The sequence below is a fragment of the Microcaecilia unicolor genome, chromosome 12, assembly GCF_901765095.1.
Source record: "Microcaecilia unicolor chromosome 12, aMicUni1.1, whole genome shotgun sequence".
Lineage (NCBI taxonomy): Eukaryota > Metazoa > Chordata > Amphibia > Gymnophiona > Siphonopidae > Microcaecilia > Microcaecilia unicolor.
Window position 1 is genome coordinate 53634281 of NC_044042.1, and position 17998 is coordinate 53652278.

Below are 17998 nucleotides of genomic sequence, written 5' to 3' on the forward strand. Positions count from 1 at the left end.
CAGTCGCTTCACATCCACCCGATCCATTCCACTCATTATTTTATACACTTCTATCATATCTCCCCTCAGCCGTCTCTTCTCCAAGCTGAAAAGCCCTAGCCTTCTCAGCCTCTCTTCATAGGAAAGTCGTCCCATCCCCACTATCATTTTCGTCGCCCTTCGCTGTACCTTTTCCAATTCTACTATATCTTTTTTGAGATACGGAGACCAGTACTGAACACAATACTCCAGGTGCGGTCGCACCATGGAGCGATACAACGGCATTATAACATCCGCACACCTGGACTCCATACCCTTCCTAATAACACCCAACATTCTATTCGCTTTCCTAGCCGCAGCAGCACACTGAGCAGAAGGTTTCAGCGTATCATCGACGACGACACCCAGATCCCTTTCTTGATCCGTAACTCCTAACGCGGAACCTTGCAAGACGTAGCTATAATTCGGGTTCCTCTTACCCACATGCATCACTTTGCACTTGTCAACATTGAACTTCATCTGCCACTTGCACGCCCATTCTCCCAGTCTCGCAAGGTCCTCCTGTAATCGTTCACATTCCTCCTGCGACTTGACGACCCTGAATAATTTTGTGTCATCGGCGAATTTAATTACCTCACTAGTTATTCCCATCTCTAGGTCATTTATAAATACATTAAAAAGCAACGGACCCAGCACAGACCCCTGCGGGACCCCACTAACTACCCTCCTCCACTGAGAATACTGGCCACGCAATCCTACTCTCTGCTTCCTATCTTTCAACCAGTTCTTAATCCATAATAATACCCTACCTCCGATTCCATGACTCTGCAATTTCTTCAGGAGTCTTTCGTGCGGCACTTTGTCAAACGCCTTCTGAAAATCCAGATATACAATATCAACCGGCTCCCCATTGTCCACATGTTTGCTTACCCCCTCAAAAAAATGCATTAGATTGGTGAGGCAAGACTTCCCTTCACTAAATCCGTGCTGACTTTGTCTCATCAGTCCATGTTTTTGTATATGCTCTGCAATTTTATTCTTAATAATAGCCTCCACCATCTTGCCCGGCACCGACGTCAGACTCACCGGTCTATAATTTCCCGGATCTCCTCTGGAACCTTTCTTAAAAATCGGAGTAACATTGGCTACCCTCCAGTCTTCCGGTATTACACTCGATTTTAGGGACAGATTGCATATTTCTAACAGTAGCTCCGCAAGTTCATTTTTTAGTTCTATTAATACTCTGGGATGAATACCATCAGGTCCCGGTGATTTACTACTCTTCAGCTTGCTGAACTGACCCATTACATCCTCCAAGGTTACAGAGAATTTGTTTAGTTTCTCCGACTCCCCCGCTTCAAATATTCTTTCCGGCACCGGTGTCCCCCCCAAATCCTCCTCGGTGAAGACCGAAGCAAAGAATTCATTTAATTTCTCCGCTACGGCTTTGTCCTCCTTGATCGCCCCTTTAACACCATTTTCGTCCAGCGGCCCAACCGACTCTTTGGCCGGTTTCCTGCTTTTAATGTATCTAAAAAAGTTTTTACTATGTATTTTTGCTTCCAACGCTAATTTCTTCTCAAAGTCCTTTTTTGCCCTCCTTATCTCCGCTTTGCATTTGGCTTGGCATTCCTTATGATCTATCCTGTTACTTTCAGTTGGTTCTCTTCTCCACTTTCTGAAGGATTGTTTTTTGGCTCTAATGATTTCCTTTATCTTACTGTTTAGCCACGCCGGCTGACGTTTAGTCTTTTTTCCCTTTTTTCTAATACGTGGAATATATTTGTCCTGAACCTCCAGGATGGTGTTTTTAAACAGCATCCACGCCTGATGCAAGTTTTTTACTCTGCGAGCTGCTCCTTTCAGTCTTTTTTTCACCATTTTTCTCATTTTGTCGTAATCACCTTTTCTATAGTTAAACGCTAGCGTACTTGATTTCCTAGTTTCACTTCCTTCAATGCCAATATCAAAACCGATCATATTATGATCACTGTTATCAAGAAATAGAAATAATAAACTGTACTGTGCAGGCAGCATTCATAGCCTCTGGATGGTGGGTAGAAAGGAAGCCAATCATCATACAGTGGCAATACCTAGCGGCCAAATTTAGGACAAATAATTGCAGGGTCCAAAGGAGCCCAGGTGCCTGACCCTTGACCAAAACCTGTTTCAGTAATGACTAGACTTAAGTTACTGTATATGTTAAAGAGATCAGATATCCCTTGTGTTGGTCCTGTACATCGGTACAAGGGTCTACAAAATCTGAATAAATGATAAACAATGGCTATAGGCTGATGGTGTCAGAATCCATCCCGGGATCTAATTGAGCCAGAAGGACATAGAGCTGTAATTCCCATAGTATTTTCTGGTGCACAACTTTGTCCATTACAAATTGAGGGGCCCTAAGCGTGTGCAGCATGCACCAAAATGAGAATACCTCAAGGCTAGTGCACCCCCTGAAGGTACTTTTGGATTTGGCATGTGTTCATGCTGGTGGTAGAAATTATTTTTTTATTTTCTACCGCACACGGTGTTTCCAGTGGCATGCGCCAAATGGTTACTGCACATGTAATGCATGAGCCCTTACCACTAGATAAATGGGTGATGATAAGGGCTCAGGCTGTAAATAGATGCCCTTTTTCCCCAGATGCGGTAAATAATGGCCCGATGTGTGCCAAAAATACGTGCTCAAACTACCACAGGCGACTTTTTACCACAGCTTGGTAAAAGGACCCCTGAATCTTCTAGAAAGATTTTAGGGGTCATTTTAGATCCCTCTTTAACTGTTAATTCATATTTAAATGTGCTGATTAGAAAAAAAAATGTTCTTGATTTTAAGGAAGTTGTTTTGGACACATAAATATTTTGAGGAGGCACATTTTAAAACAGTGGTACAGTCATGTATTCTCTCTCATGTTGATTACTACAATGTGATTTATATGGGTAGTACTGATAGATTTATTTTAAAAACTACAAACAATATAGGACACAACAGCTAGAATGTTGTGTAAAGCAAGTACATTTGAAAGAATAACACTATTGTTGCAAAGCTTATTTTGGTTGCCAATATGTGCAAGGGCCATTTGTAAGTTGTTAACTTTGACCCATAAAATATTATTTGGTCAATCTCCTTTGTACGTGCTTCCTCTGATGCATACCTTTCCAATTGGTAAGACATGTCAATCATGTTCTGGCATAACATTGCTGTTTCATGCTGCGGAGGGTATTCGATTGAAATTTTTTTTAATGCAGACTTTTGCCTATCAAGCTGCTAAAAAATGGAATAAGCTTCCTAAAGAAATGAGGTCAGAAAGCAATCATCAATCTTTTTGTAAATGATTTAAAACATATTTGTTTGAGAATTTTGTTGGACACGTACAAAGTTAAAGCATATGAAACTTTATATATAATATAATCTTTTTTCTGTCACTCATTCTAGAAAATATTCTAGTCTCGCACTTTGGAAGCCTTATTGAATCCAGTTGTTGGAATTTTGCAGGTTATAAGACACTGTATTGTATTGTACAGAGTGGTAGGACATTAAGCACTTGAGTTGTCAATGTGTTATTTCAACACTATTTTACTACTATACAAGCAAATTGACTAGAAAGCCTTTCACACTAATGTTGCTGAGTTCTACTATCTTAATCCTGTTCACACTCCTAATTAAGCCAGGCTTTAAGAGGCAGAAACTTTGACACCAAGAGACATGTCTTTTCCTGGTTTCATTCTTTACATCACTATACTAAAAATACCACTAATGGAGAAATCATGATCTACATACGACCTGAACATGTAAACCTTGGAGGAAAGGAGAAACAGGGGTGACATGATACAGACGTTCAAATATCTGAAAGGTATTAATCTGCAAATGAAAATTGTCCGGAGATGGGAAGTGGTAGAACTAGAGGACATGAATTGAGGTTGAAGGGAGGCAGACTGAGGAGTAATGTCAGGAAGTATTTTTTCATGGAAAGGGTGGTAGATACGTGGAATGCCGTCCCGTGGGGGGTGGTGCAGATGAAAACGGTAATGGAATTCAAATATGCATGGGATAAACACAAAGGAATCCTGTTTAGAAGGAATGGATCCATGGAATCTTAGCAGAGATTGGGTGGTGATGCTGGTAATTGGAGAGTAAAACCAGTGCTAGGTGGACATCTATGGTCTGCACCCTGATTGTGGCTGAATAGATATGGATGGGCTGGAGTGTAAATTTTAAAGGCCTTTGACTTTAGCTTCAGAACTTTTAGTATAGGAACAGTGCTGGGCAGACTTTTACGGTCTGTGCCCTGAGAAAGGCAGGGACAAATCAAACTCGGGTATGCATATAAAGTATCACATACCATGTAAAATTAGTTTATCTTGTTGGGCAGACTGGATGGACCGTTGAGGTCTTTATCTGTCGTCATTTACTATAACACTGTCACCACTTCCTCTTAATTACACAAATGATCACAACTGGAAGAATCTTAAAAATCAAAAAACCCTAGACCAACTTCCCCCTATTTTCTTACATTAATTTTAAAATTTCAGTCTATCAGAAGTTCTTTGACTCACTAGATTCTCTCACCAACCCATTTCATCATCATTCCAATTGTGGTTATATTGTATTATATGTGCTTCCAATCCACTACATAACTTTCATTACTGCCCTCTTTCTTTTAAGAGTTCCACTATGAAAATTGGGATATGATGTTGAGGAGACCTACTTCCCTGATGCAGATTAGCGATACATAATTTCATGTCAGATGGTTATCCTGCAATTCTACAGATAACTTGTGAATGCATTTTTGATATAGGTTTTATGTCAGAAGGTTTTCTAATAGAAAGCGGATATTAATGGAAGTTATGTAGCAGATTGGAAGCACATATAATATAATATAATCACAACAGGACTGGTGACGAAATTGATTGGTGAGAGAATCTATTGAGAAAGTAACCCTCTGATACTTACCCTTTGAACAGATAGGGAGAGGTTGATAACAATGATTTTACAGTGATAGCAGCATCTGTATTTGGAAACTGTGAGCTCCCCATAATTCTAAGCTACATCTCTGTCCAAAAAGGTTTGCATCAGTCCATTGAAATGTAATCTATGCAAGCAATAAAGAATTCTTATTTTTATCCAAGTCTCAGTCTGTGTGTCTCTAACCCCCCCCCCCCCCCCCCCCCCCCCAACACACATACACCTTCCTGAATTTCTCTGGTTAGATGACTTAGCTGAGCCCTTGGAGTTATAATCTAAATTTGAGAGTAGCATATTTGGGTGAAAATCCTTCGAACAGTCATTAGTCATCAAGGCAGCAGCCTGAAAGCAAGGGAGGGGGAAGAAAGTCCTTGTGTTTTGCAAGCTGATGGAAGGAACATGCACCAACCTGCCAGCACAGGAGAGCAGCTGAGTTCATTTATTTCTAAGGTGGAGGACAAACGAATAAGAAGGGAAAGAAACAAAAAGAAAACCATTCACATTTTCTGACAATGATGAATGAACTTTGCAGACAGGAGGAATAGACATCCAGAGTGAACAGTGGTGGCTAGTGAGCCACAAAATAGTGGTGCAATAGGGTGGAACCCCACCAGGACCCTCATTCTCCTCCCTTTCTGTGTTCTTCATTGTCCTTGATCCTGACTTTCCCATTCCCCTCCACTGATACTCTTCTCTCCACCCTTATCTTTCAGAACTTCTAAGTCACTCAGTTCTAAGAAGAAGATCTGGGTTTCTGACAATGTCTTTCCGATGCATTTTGGGATCTGCAGCACTGATTTCAATGGACAAAAAAACATGCTTTTGGGATGTAAATTCAAAACCAAGTCTGGCCAAAGAGTCACCCTCTTAGAAATAGACAATTTAGCAGCTCTGATCTTACATGCATTGGAAATCACAATTCTCCCTGAAACATACCTCTTTGACTCAGCTGTAGTAGATGCTCACTCTTGCCCAATGACAGAGGTAAGGGGTTTGGGAGGTACAGCTGCACTGGGGCTCTGAAGAGAAGAGATCCACAACTGCAAGAGCAGGGGCGTGGCCAGACAGCAGATTTTGGGTGGGCCTAGGCAAGAAGTGGGTGGGCACCAAGTGTTCTCCCCCCCCCCCCCCCCCCCACACACACCAAAAAAATATCTCAGTTGCTGGGAAAATGCTTCTTTCCACCTTGTCATTCTGCAGCAGGCATGTGCTGAAAACTGAGTATGCGCAAGTGCCAGTATCTTGGATAGCAGCGTTTTTGTTACCATCAGGGGAAAGTCTTCAGCTAGCAGAGCTTGGGATCCCGAACAGCTACTGCTAAACATGTGCTACTGTTGGATGGGCCTGAGCCCTAACTGGATGGGCTACGCCACTGTGCAAGAGCCAGCTCACAGGCAGGGCTTCCGACAGAAAAGGAGTGTAAGCAGGAAGAGCACTGTGATTAGAATTTGGTCCTGGGATCACCTCTCCTGTTTTCTCCAGCTTGAGCCAGCAATGGAAGGTAGAGAGGAAGGCCTGCTGAGCTGCTACTGCTACCCCATAGATGATTGGCTCATTCTGCTTTTAAGAACCAACCAGATACAGAAGAGGGATGAATGAATCACATGTTCAGCAGGTTTTCCCACTTTCAGTTTGTGGGATGTAAGAGGGAGTAGCATTGTGTGGGATAATTCAGGGATGGTAGACATGCAGGGGCCCAGGACAGAAACTGAGGGGGGGGGGGCAAAATTGGTCTTTAGTCTATGCCTTCTTCAGCTTGATGCAGATTTGGGGGCACCCTGTAGTAATATGGGGACCCAGGACCATTGCCCTGTTTGCCATCCCCTAATGCTGGTCCTGGGAGCACCGGGTGAGAGGATAAAGGAGGGAGAGCTCTGAGGGTGGTAAAGAGTAAGAGAAAGAGAAGAGAGGGTAAAAGGCCTGGGGTGGAGACATGTGATTTATATGTGAAATCAAGAAGATGGGGAGAGGATGAAAGCACAGAGGCAGTGAAGGATGAAAACACTTGAAAGGGAAGAGAGGGGAGCAGATGGTGAAGGGAGAAAAGTGAATGTACATGGCAAGGAGAGAGGTAGGAGTGTGTAACCCAAAAAATGTTAGTTGCACTTAATTTTCCATGTATTTTATTCTAATTTTTGCTTTATTCATGTTTTCTTTCATTACAGGAGCAATAACATTAATAGTGCTCACTCTTTCTGAAAATGTGTGCACTGTTTGCAAACAATGCACATTTTTTTCACAAAAAAATGTGCACTTTGGAAGAGTAGCAACAAAAATGACAAAGAGCCTGGTGGCACAATATAGACTAATTCTGAAAACCTGACTGACTGGGGTGCCTCCAGGACCAGGTTTGGGAACCACTGGGTTAATCACTTTTCTGAGGCATGATCTTCTGAGGATATGCATGCACATCATCAGCATTTTCTTGTAAGTGGCTGTTTTTGGTTTTTTTGCCTTCATTTTTACTGTCTTTTCTCTCCATCTTTCAGTACTGTCTGAACCATGATTCACCCATTAAAGAAGACTTGTGAAACTCCAAACAATCCAGATCTGAATAGTAGTCACTGAAGAAGCACTTCCATTTAGGAATCTGTAGCCATGCGGTAAGGTTCTATAATGGAACCTAGGCAACTAGACTCCATTATAGAATACTAGTGTATCCTGATTTTAGCACACTGACGTTTAGGTGCCTACAGTTACATCAGCCATAGACCTAGCACAAGTATGGGCAAGGGTGCACATAACTTACAGTATTCTGTAAGTTACCTGCATATGGAAACACACCTATGTCCTGCACGCTCTGCCCATGCCCCCTTGCAAATACACGCTATAGCAATCATTTTAGAAAGACTATTCATGTGCTGAGATGTGCTTAAATTGGTACTTAAATGTACTGGAAATGGTTTTCAAGGGTAAAGATGTTTAGGAATTGACAGAAATCTCATAGAGCCTGGAAAACATACTGAGCCAACTTGAAAAGGTAAAGAGTGATAAATCACCTGGACTAGATGGCATATACCCCAGTGTACTGAAAGAACTCAAACATAAAATTGCTGATCTGCTGTTAGTGATCTATAACCTATCATTAAAATTGTCCATAGTATCGAATTGAAAACTTTAATAGGTGGCTAAATTTGAGGATTTTGAATGTCCTTAAACCTGTTGGGATTTCCCCCATGGAATTGTTGAAGAAGTTTCTTGTTGAAAATTTAAAGTTTTCTTATGAGCAGATTCAGCCTGTTAACAAGGTTTATTATTTGCCTATGGAAAAAAGCCTCTGGGGAGGCTCAGCTCCAGGGAAATCAATGAGAAGGATGACAATGACCTAAAAGATCTTTCAGTAATTTTGGGTAATAGCAGTTAGCCTATCTGGGTTTAAAAAAGGTTTGGACGAGTTCCTGAAGGAAAAGTCTTATAGTCTGCTATTGAGATAGATATGAGGGAAGCCACTGCTTGCCCCAGGATTGTTAGCATGGAATGTTGCTACTACTTGGGTTTCTACAGGAAAAACAAGGGAATAAAATGTCACTTCTAAATGTAAAATTAGAAAAATGAAGAGGAATGTCCAAACCAAGCAACAGTGGTGAAAATCATATTATACAGCTTGGCAAACTTGGAGGGGGCTAATCGACCGGGGGTGCCCATCTCTAAGGGCGCCCATCTCTAAGGATGCCCCTGTAAAGGGGTGGGGCAACCCGTATTATTGAAACAAGATGGCCGTCAATCTTTTGTTTCGATAATACGGTCGGGGACGCCCAAATCATGACATTTAGGTCGACCTTAGAGATGGTCGTCCCCGATTTTCAGCGATAATGGAAAGCGAGGATGCCCATCTCAGAAACGACCAAATCCAAGCCATTTGGTCTTGGAAGGAGCCAGCATTCGTAGTGCACTGGTCCTGCTAACTGACTGGAAAAAGCCTTTCCCTTACTGATCCAGAAAGGTACGGGCATGCATGAAGGAAATTGCATGCAAATGAGCTGCTGCTGTTAGCTCATTTGCACACGATTTCCTTCCTAAGGAGGGGAGGCGACGGCAGTTGAGGATGTCCTTCCCTGTGATGGCAGTTGTCCAAAATGTGGATGTTTCTGTGAAAAGGATGTCCATGCTATGCCTCTGAAACCCTCTTTATTTATTTATTTATTTGGATTTTGGATCACACGTAACAGCAGTAGGATTTGAACCAGCCAGTTCTAGATTGCAAGACCAGTGCTCTAACCACTAGGCCACTCCTCCACTCTACTGTACCCCACTCCCTTGAAATTTGGCCATCCCTGTGGGGGACAGTTGAGGACATCAAAAATGTTTGAAAGAAGGATGTCCACGCCTTCGTTATGCCTCGGCCGACACACACATACCTCCCCTCCAGGGACCTGCATACTGCCCCCCCCCCACAGGGATGGCCAAATTTCAAGGGAGTGGCATAGATTGGAGGAGTGGCCTAGTGGTTAGAGCACTGGTCCTGCCATCCAGGGGTGGCCAGTTCAAATCCCACTGCTGCTACTTGTGATCCAAAATCCAAATAAATAAAGGGGGTATCAGAGGCATAGCAAAGGCATTGACATCCTTCTCACAGAAACATCCACATTTTGGACATCCTCAACTGCCGTCACAGGGACAGAGGCATAGCGAAGGGCATACCCTACAAAAACAAAAGACAAACGTTTTTGAAGTTGTTTTTTCGGGGTGGGAGGTGGTTAGTGACCACTGGGGAAGTCAGGGGAGGTCATCCCCGATTCCCTCCGGTGGTCATCTGGTCACTTCAGGCACCTTTTTGATGCTTGGTCATGAAAAACAATGGACCATGTAAAGTCGGCCAAATGCTCTTGAGGGACACCCTTCTTTTTTCCATTATCGGCCGGAGACGCCCATCTGTTAACCACGCCCCCGTCCTGCCTTCGGTACACTGCCGACATGCCCCCTTGAACTTTGGTCATCCCTGTGATGGAAAGCAGTTGTGGACGCCCAAAATTGGCTTTCAATTATGCCGATTTGGGTGACCTTAGGAGGAGGACACCCATCTCCTGATTTGTGTTGGCAGATGGGCGCCCTTCTCCTTCGAAAATAAGTAGGAAAGCTATTCAACAAAACTTTCTAAAGTAAATACAGCTTGGAAGCATCACAGAGCAATTAGACTGGCTTTGTGATCTCCTATAGCATGAAGCTATTCCAGATCTGCAGCACTTTATACATACTAATCATCTGCCTCCTATGCTGTAATGAACCTTCTAATTTTTCATTTTCATAATGGTCAATTTTTCACACTCATTTAAAATCCAAACCCCAGTATTTAACTGACACCAAACTGGCACAGTACTGAAAACAAGCGGAAATGGTTAGGGCGGTGTTAACCCGGTAGTAACCGGGCATCGCCACGTGCCCGGTTACTTCTGGGTTAGCGTGGGTGCCCTTAACGCCACCTCAATTTGTGACAGTAAGGGCTCCCCATTGCATAGCCACTTGGCAAGAGTTTTCTTACAGCATGTCCATTTTGTTTTGGGGGCTTTTTATCCACTGAGGTAAAAAGGGTCCTGGTCCACAGGAAAAACAGCCCCTGCTGCTACCACAGGACCATTTTTTCTGCAGTTTGGTAAAAGGACCCCTATAGTCTTCAGTTTTCTAATAGGTTGAAATGAGAGCTTTTGGAGAGGGGCACTCCAGGTGTAACTCAGGAGTATTCTAATGATTTCCACAATCCAGAATTTTGGAGTTCCTCTTTTAGATCCTTATATAAAAAGTCAGAAAACTGCCTGTGGATTACGATTCATTTTTGTGAAATATAGCTTTGGGATATAAATGAGCTCCTCTTTCATATGCATACCACAACAGAATTTTACAAAAAATGTTTTTGAATGTTGCCATGACTGGGAATTGTACACGAGCAAAAAAATAAAAATAATAATAATTAAAAAGCCCTCCTTCACATAGCAGCTGCACCATTTGAAAGGTTCTCAGGTCTCACTTTGGAGGCCTCTAGGGGCCTGGTAGGCTCCACACCCCTCCCCCCAGCCCTTACTCTGGCATAATTAATTAAAGATCCCCCTAAACCTTCTCCTGGTGACCTCACGGCTCTGCTGGCCTCCTTCGTAAAAAAAAGCAAAGCTTTGCAGATCTATTGACCCATCTCCCACCTCAACCTTCATCCTAGTCCCAACTCAAGGCATAATTTTTTAATAGAATCCCCTTCTAGGCCCCACTCCTTGGTTCATCAAAAACTGAGGGCCAGCCCTGCCCTCAGCCTCTAGGTGCCCCAACTCACACAAGGGGTCTGGGAATGCTGGGGACAACAGCAATCTCAATTCGCTGTTGCTCTGGCAGTTTTGTCTAGTAAAATAGCATGATTTGGCCTCCAGTTCTCGATGAATTATGGGGCATAACTGCTACAGGGGGTTCTTTTTAACAAGTATGCTTTACATTGGGGGTACACGGGGCCACTAGACTTGTAGGAATTTGAGCCCCCCCCCCCCCTAAGATGGTTTGGCTGAGGGACCTACGAAGCAGATCACGAGGGCCCTTAAAATGGTGCTACTGCTGTGCATAAGGGAATTTATTTTAGTTCTTGGATTTGAAGAAAAATAAACTATACCTCTAGAGTAAGCCTTTCTTTCATACTTGTCTTTACAATATTAACTATTGCTTATTAGTATGAAGTGTATGTTTACGTGGAGGAGCATAATCGAATGGGGCGCCCAAGTTTTCCTGAGGGCGTCCTCGCAGGACGTCTTCGCGAAGGGGTAGGGAAACCCGTATTATCGAAACAAGATGGGCGTCCATCTTTTCTTTCGATAATACGGTCAGGGACGCCCAAATCTCAACATTTCGGTCGACCTTAGAGATGGTCGTCCCCGGTTTTCAGCGATAATGGAAACCGAGGACGCCCATCTCAGAAACGTCCAAATGCAAGCCCGTTGGTCATGGGAGGAGCCAGCATTCGTAGTGCACTGGTCCCCCTGACATGCCAGGACACCAACCGGGCACCCTAGGGGGCACTGCAGTGGACTTCAGAAATTGCTCCCAGTTGCATAGCTCCCTTACCTTGGGTGCTGAGCCCCCCCCCCCCTCAAACCCACTCCCCACAACTGTACACCATAGCCCTAAGGGGTGAAGAGGAGCACCTATATGTGGGTACAGTGGGTTTGTGGTGGGTTTTGAAGGGCTCACATTTACCACCACAAATGAAACAGGTAGGGGGGGATGGGCCTGGGTCCGCCTGCCTGAAGTGCACTGCACCCACTAAAACTGCTCCAGGGACCTGCATACTGCTGTCATGGAGCTGGGTATGACATTTGAGGCTGGCATAGGGACTGGCAAAAAATATTTTAAAAGTTTTTTTGAGGGTGGGAGGGGTTAGTGACCACTGGGGGAGTAAGGAGAGGTCATCCCCGATTCCCTCCAGTGGTCATCTGGTCAGTTCGGGCACCTTTTCGAGGCTTGGTCACAAGAAAAAAATGGACCAAGTAAAGTCGGCCAAGTGCTCGTCAGGGATGCCCTTCTTTTTTCCATTATCGGCCGAGGACGCCCATGTGTTAAGCACACCCCAGTCCTGCCTTCGCTATGCTTCCGACACGCCCCTGTGAACTTTGGTCGTCCCCGCGACGGAAAGCAGTTGAGGACGCCCTAAATCGGCTTTCGATTATGCCGATTTGGGCGACCCTGGGAGAAGGACGCCCATCTTCCGATTTGTGTTGAAAGATGGGCGCCTTCTCTTTCGAAAATAAGCCTGAAAGTCACTTTGCAAAAGAGCACTTCATGTGAAAAACAGTGGAAACATGCACAAATGCTAAATTTCTGGTTTTTGTAAAGTCTCTTTGCACTTTAGGATAGGAGTCTCTTATTCTGTTCTGATGGTAATGCAACATTGCTGTGGCCATCTTAAGAAGGCCCAATGATGGACCACCACTTATAAAGCTAAACTGAACACTAATAAATGCAGATAAGAACAGACTCATCAAATATTCGGTACCATGCAAACATTAATCTAGATTCATCAGTGAAACCATTCCATTTGGACAGTTTTTGTGCTAGAGTACAACTTTGACTGCTGTGCATCAGGGGCGTAGCCAGACACCCAACTTTGGGTGGGCCTGGGCCCAAAATGGGTGGGCAGAAGAACTCCGCCTTGTCCCACAAGTGATTTGGTCTCTCCCTCTCTCATCTGCACACCATATGGTCTCTCAAACATTCTCCTCCCCCCATAAATAGCAGATTTTTCACCGGCAGCGAGCAGCAACTAATACACACTGCTCATGTTGGCCCCACAGCATGTATCAGTCGCTGCTCACTGCAGGCGAAGATCTGCTATTTACAAGGAATGCAGGAGGGACAGTTGTTGGGAGTTTTCAGCTGATGGGGCTTGGGAATCCCTGTCAGCCACATCATAGGTGTGCTGCTACTGGGTGGGCCTGAGTCCAAAGTGGGTGGGCCAGGGCCCATCCTTGGCTACGCCACTGCTGTTCATGTTCCAGTCCTGTTATACAGTACATACCATACAGAATGACGCTGGCATTGGTGTTCCCGAGCCTGTTGGATGCCACACATGTGTAGTTTCCATAATCTTTTTCAGATACATTAAAAAAGGTCAGCATGGATAAGCGACCTTTATTTTCAATTTTCACTCCTTCCAGGCCACTGGCTAATCTGTGAAGATGATAAATAGAAACGGCAGCATTATTAATGGCTGGTTCTATGGTAAGTACTGTGCACCACCATGGGGAAAATGTGGGTTCAATTCCCATCCTGGAATTTGCTCCCCAGACCAATTGGATGCTGTAAAGGCTCACAGCTCCTAAAGGAAGGGAGTCTCAGTTATTTCCCAACATCAACACTTGATGGCAAAGCATAGGATCCATTTCTCAGGAGATTTTGTAACAAGAATGCAAATATAATACCATAAGCCTAATATTCACATTCCTGTATTCTATTGACTGATGTCATTCACTTGCTTTCATCAACTGAATGCATGCATAATTGACTGTTCTTGCAAAAGTAAAGTTTGGGATGTGAGGTATCCTAGGAATATACAGCAAATAGGCTCAGTGCATCTGTTACTTATATTATCATAAGAATTAATCATAAGTCTTTATTGAGATCCAGGTGACTGGTGGTGCAGTGTGCAAAGAGACTATGCTTGTAAATGCCCTGTGATGCCTGGAAGATATATTACCACAGCGCAGAAGGAGGTGGTTTTGATAGGTTGCTCCTAGGGTGGTATATCAAGTCACAATAAAACTTGAAACTTGAAAAATCTGCAAAGGGTGCACTCAGGAGTAACATAAGGAAACATTTCTTTATGGAAAGGGTAGTAGGAGATTTTGGGACCTAAAACAACAACAACAACTGAAGAAATCCTTGGATAAGCACAGTGGATCCTTGGATGTGGGACTAAAGCATTAGATCATGGTGGGTCTATGGTATTACAAGAGCAAAAGAAAGACAAGCCAAGGTTAAGCTTGACTTGCTTAAGGAACAGTAGTCACTCAGGAGGCAATTCTATAAGTGGACACCTCCATTTAGGCACCAGTCCCTGGATTTTATGTATCATGCCATGATTTCTGTGTGGAAATCGAAGCGTATTCCATAACAATGTGTATAACTTCATTAGTAAACAAGCTAATCAGCACTGATAATTGGATGTTAGCAAGCAACTATCAGCACTAATTGGCATTAAATAGAATTAACGTGCCTACCCACTAAGCATATTCTGCAAAGTGGTCTGTGTAAATTTTAATGCGCACTGCCGAAAGGGGGGCATGGCTATTGGCATGGAATGAGCAGGTTGTGGGCGTTCCAGGAAACTATGTGAAGGGTTATAGAATACACCTGCTCTGTGCCTAATTTAGACACTGAAGTTACACCAATTTTGCTTGGCATAAATGACTATGCCTAGAGTTAGGCGCTGTATTGGTTGCTTGGTGTAATCTATATACCATGCAGAAATTTAGGCTTATTCTATAAAGTATGCCTATATTTAGGCACACTGTATAGAATGCCTTTAGGCGAATCTAATTTCGGGTGTCAAATGTTTGGCCATGATATATGGAATCTAGTCCCATAAAACAACATGATTTTCCAAGGCATGCCAACTTATTGGCCTGGTTCAAGGTTAGAAGTTCTAGATACAATGGTGCCAATATTCAGACCATAGGATTTAGACCGGCTTACTCCTGTGGTTGGCAATGAGCCCGGATATTCAATGACATGCTGTTTCTGGTGGCCAGCATTGAATATCGATTTATTTTTAGCCAGTTTAAAGATAAGCAGCTAAGTCAATATTCAGACTTAGCCGATTATCTTTAAACCAGTCAAAGATATCCCACATTTTCACACAGCCAAATATGGTTGCTAAGCTGACTTTTAAAATTGGCAGATAGCCAGTTATATCAGCTGATATAACCGGCTATCTGCTAGCCACTCACCGGGGATATTCAGTGGGGGACAGCCAGTTATCCTCCGCTGAATATCGAAAGATAACCGAAAAGCGCTATTTAACCAGTCAGCAGCCATTCTGGCCGGTTAAATAGTGCTGAATATCAGGGGTGGGGAGGGGGGAATATTTTTCTCTCAAAGAATAGTTAAGCTCTGGAGCTCATTGCCGGAGGATGTGGTAATGGCAGTTAGCTTATCTAGTTTTAAAAAAGGTTTGTAGAATTTCCTGGAGGAAAAGTCCAACGTTTGTTATTGAGATGGACATGGGGGAAGCCACTGCTTGCTCTGGGATTGGTAGCGTGGAATGTTGTTACTAATTGAGTTTCTGCCAGGTACTTGTGACCTGGATTAGCCACTGCTGGAAGCAGGATACTGATCTAGATGGACCATTGGTCTGACCCAGAATGGCTATTCTTATGTTATTTTACCAATAGGAATGCTGGCTACATGGATATGCAGTATGGAAGCCCATGCAAGCTTTAAGCCAGGCAGAGGAGCATCATAAGTTAGGTGGCTCAGTGCTGCGCGCTGAGCACCAATGCTAGAACAGCATCTCGATACCAAACTTCCGTTACAGAATAGTACAGTAAGTCAGCAATGAAGTGCATACATTTAGGTGTGCCACTTTCACTAGGTCTATGCCTATTATAAGTTGGCACAAGTGTGCCATGTAGTGTATGGAACTTATAATATTCTATATGGTGTGCACATATGTAGGAGACACGCCCATGTCGCATCACGCATATCAATGTCAATGCTACACTCCTTGACTGCAGCTTTCCCACAACTAGGGTTCAGCGCAGTATACAAAAGGAGCAATATCTAAATTATACAGCTGCTTAAAACAACACAGCAAAAGTAAGAATTATTATTTAAACCTGAACAAAAAGATACATTTTCAGCATTTTGCAAAATGTTAGATAATTCCGTTCCAAGTGAGTTATCAACAGGAGAGAATTCCATTCAGGAATTATAATAGCCGAAAACACTGAATTAATCATCTTCAATAAAAGGTAAGTTTTTAAAAAATGAAGGACAGAGAGCAAGCTAATCCCTTAAATGAGACGAGTGACCAAATAATGAATTGGAAATCATATCTACTATAATAAAAAGCACCTCCAACGTTCTGAAGCTGAACGTGGCACACTTGAAGTGAAGCGTTCATAAGGATCGTCAGTCTGTCACCATCTCTCTCTGTCCCGCCCTTGCGTCAAAACGTGATGATGTTGAGGGTGGAACAGTGAGAGGGAAGGGCACGTCACACCCATGAGGGTGTTGTCGTCCCTCCCTTCCGCCCTCCCTCCCAGTTCCAGGCCCCCTCCCTCCAATTTTTAAAAGTCATCTTTACTTACCAAGTCAGGGTTACGGCGGCCGGCAGCAGCGGTAAAACATGTGCAGGCTCGGCCCTTCTTTCTCTCTCAGCTGTGGTCCCGCCCTCATTTCCTGTTTCCGCAAAAGGGCGGGACCACAGCTGAGAAAGAGAGAGAAGGCCGAGTCTGCACGCGTTTTACCGCTGCTGCCCGCCGCCGTAACCCTGACTTGGTAAGTGAAGATGACTTTTAAAAATCGGAGGGAGGGGGCCTGGAACTGGAAGGGAGGTAGGGAGGAAGGGAAGGACGACGTTCCTGGAACTGGGAGGGAGGGGGACCCTGAAACTCAGAGGGAGGGAGGGGGGATGGGGACCGTGAATCTTGGAGGAAGGGAGGGAGGGGGACGACCCTGGAAGTTGGAGGGAGGGGGATGACCCTGGAACTCGGAGGGAGGGAGGGGACAACCCTGGAAGTTGGAGGGAGGGGATGACCCTGGAACTCGGAGGGAGGGAGGGGGGATGACCCTGGAACTCACAGGGACGGAGGGGGGATGACCCTGGAACTCGGAGGAATGGAGGGAGGGAGGGAGGGGGATGACGATCCTGGAACACGGAGGGAGGGGGGACACTGGAACTGGGAGGGAGGGGGGGGGGGCCCTAGCACACACTCTCAATCTCACACACACACTCTCTCTCTCTCTCTCACAGACACACTCGTACCCAGTCTCACTCACACACACACACTCGCACATTCACTCTCTCTCTCTCACAGTCACTCTCACACACACTCTCTCAAACATACACACTCCGAGGAAAACCTTGCTAGCGTCCGTTTCATTTCTTTGAGAAACGGGCCTTTTTTCCTAGTTTATTAATAAACGCCTTAAACAATATCCTTTTGGCAACTGGGAGCCAATGTAGTTGAGCCATAAATTCTGATTCACTGATAAACTTGTGTAATCTGAAAATTAGCCTCACAGTGGTCTTCTGGATAAGTTGAAGTTTTTTAAGATATATACTGCTTAACCATAAATAGAGTATGACCTCCTTGCAGTTACTCCATTATAGAATAGCGTTTAGTGGACTTGCATGTATAAATGTCAATTAAATCAATTAAATGTTTAAGTACCTGGTGTCTTCCTTGTACCACTGGAATTCTGCTAATGGCACAGCTGAGGCTTCGCAGCGGAGTATTCCCTTCTGTCCAACTGAAGCACCAGTGTTCTTTGCATCAAAGATATAGGGAGGATCTACAGGGCAATGGACATTTGTAGAGCTTTAAAAACTAATGCATTATTACTAACATTCACCCCCCC

The 17998-nt window shown here is 44.0% G+C and overlaps 1 protein-coding gene across 1 annotated transcript in view; it reads right to left on the reverse strand.

The window, feature by feature from the left end:
* Positions 1-5592: 5592 nt before the first annotated feature.
* Positions 5593-17998, reverse strand: part of LOC115481373 (opioid-binding protein/cell adhesion molecule-like) — a 508069-nt gene continuing 495663 nt past the window's right edge. The window contains exons 5-7 of the mRNA XM_030220461.1: positions 17812-17932; positions 13392-13585; positions 5593-5741 (exon numbers count right to left, since the gene is read on the reverse strand). Of these exons, the coding sequence (XP_030076321.1) occupies positions 5593-5741; positions 13392-13585; positions 17812-17932 (464 nt within the window). The remainder of the gene's footprint in view (positions 5742-13391; positions 13586-17811; positions 17933-17998) is intronic.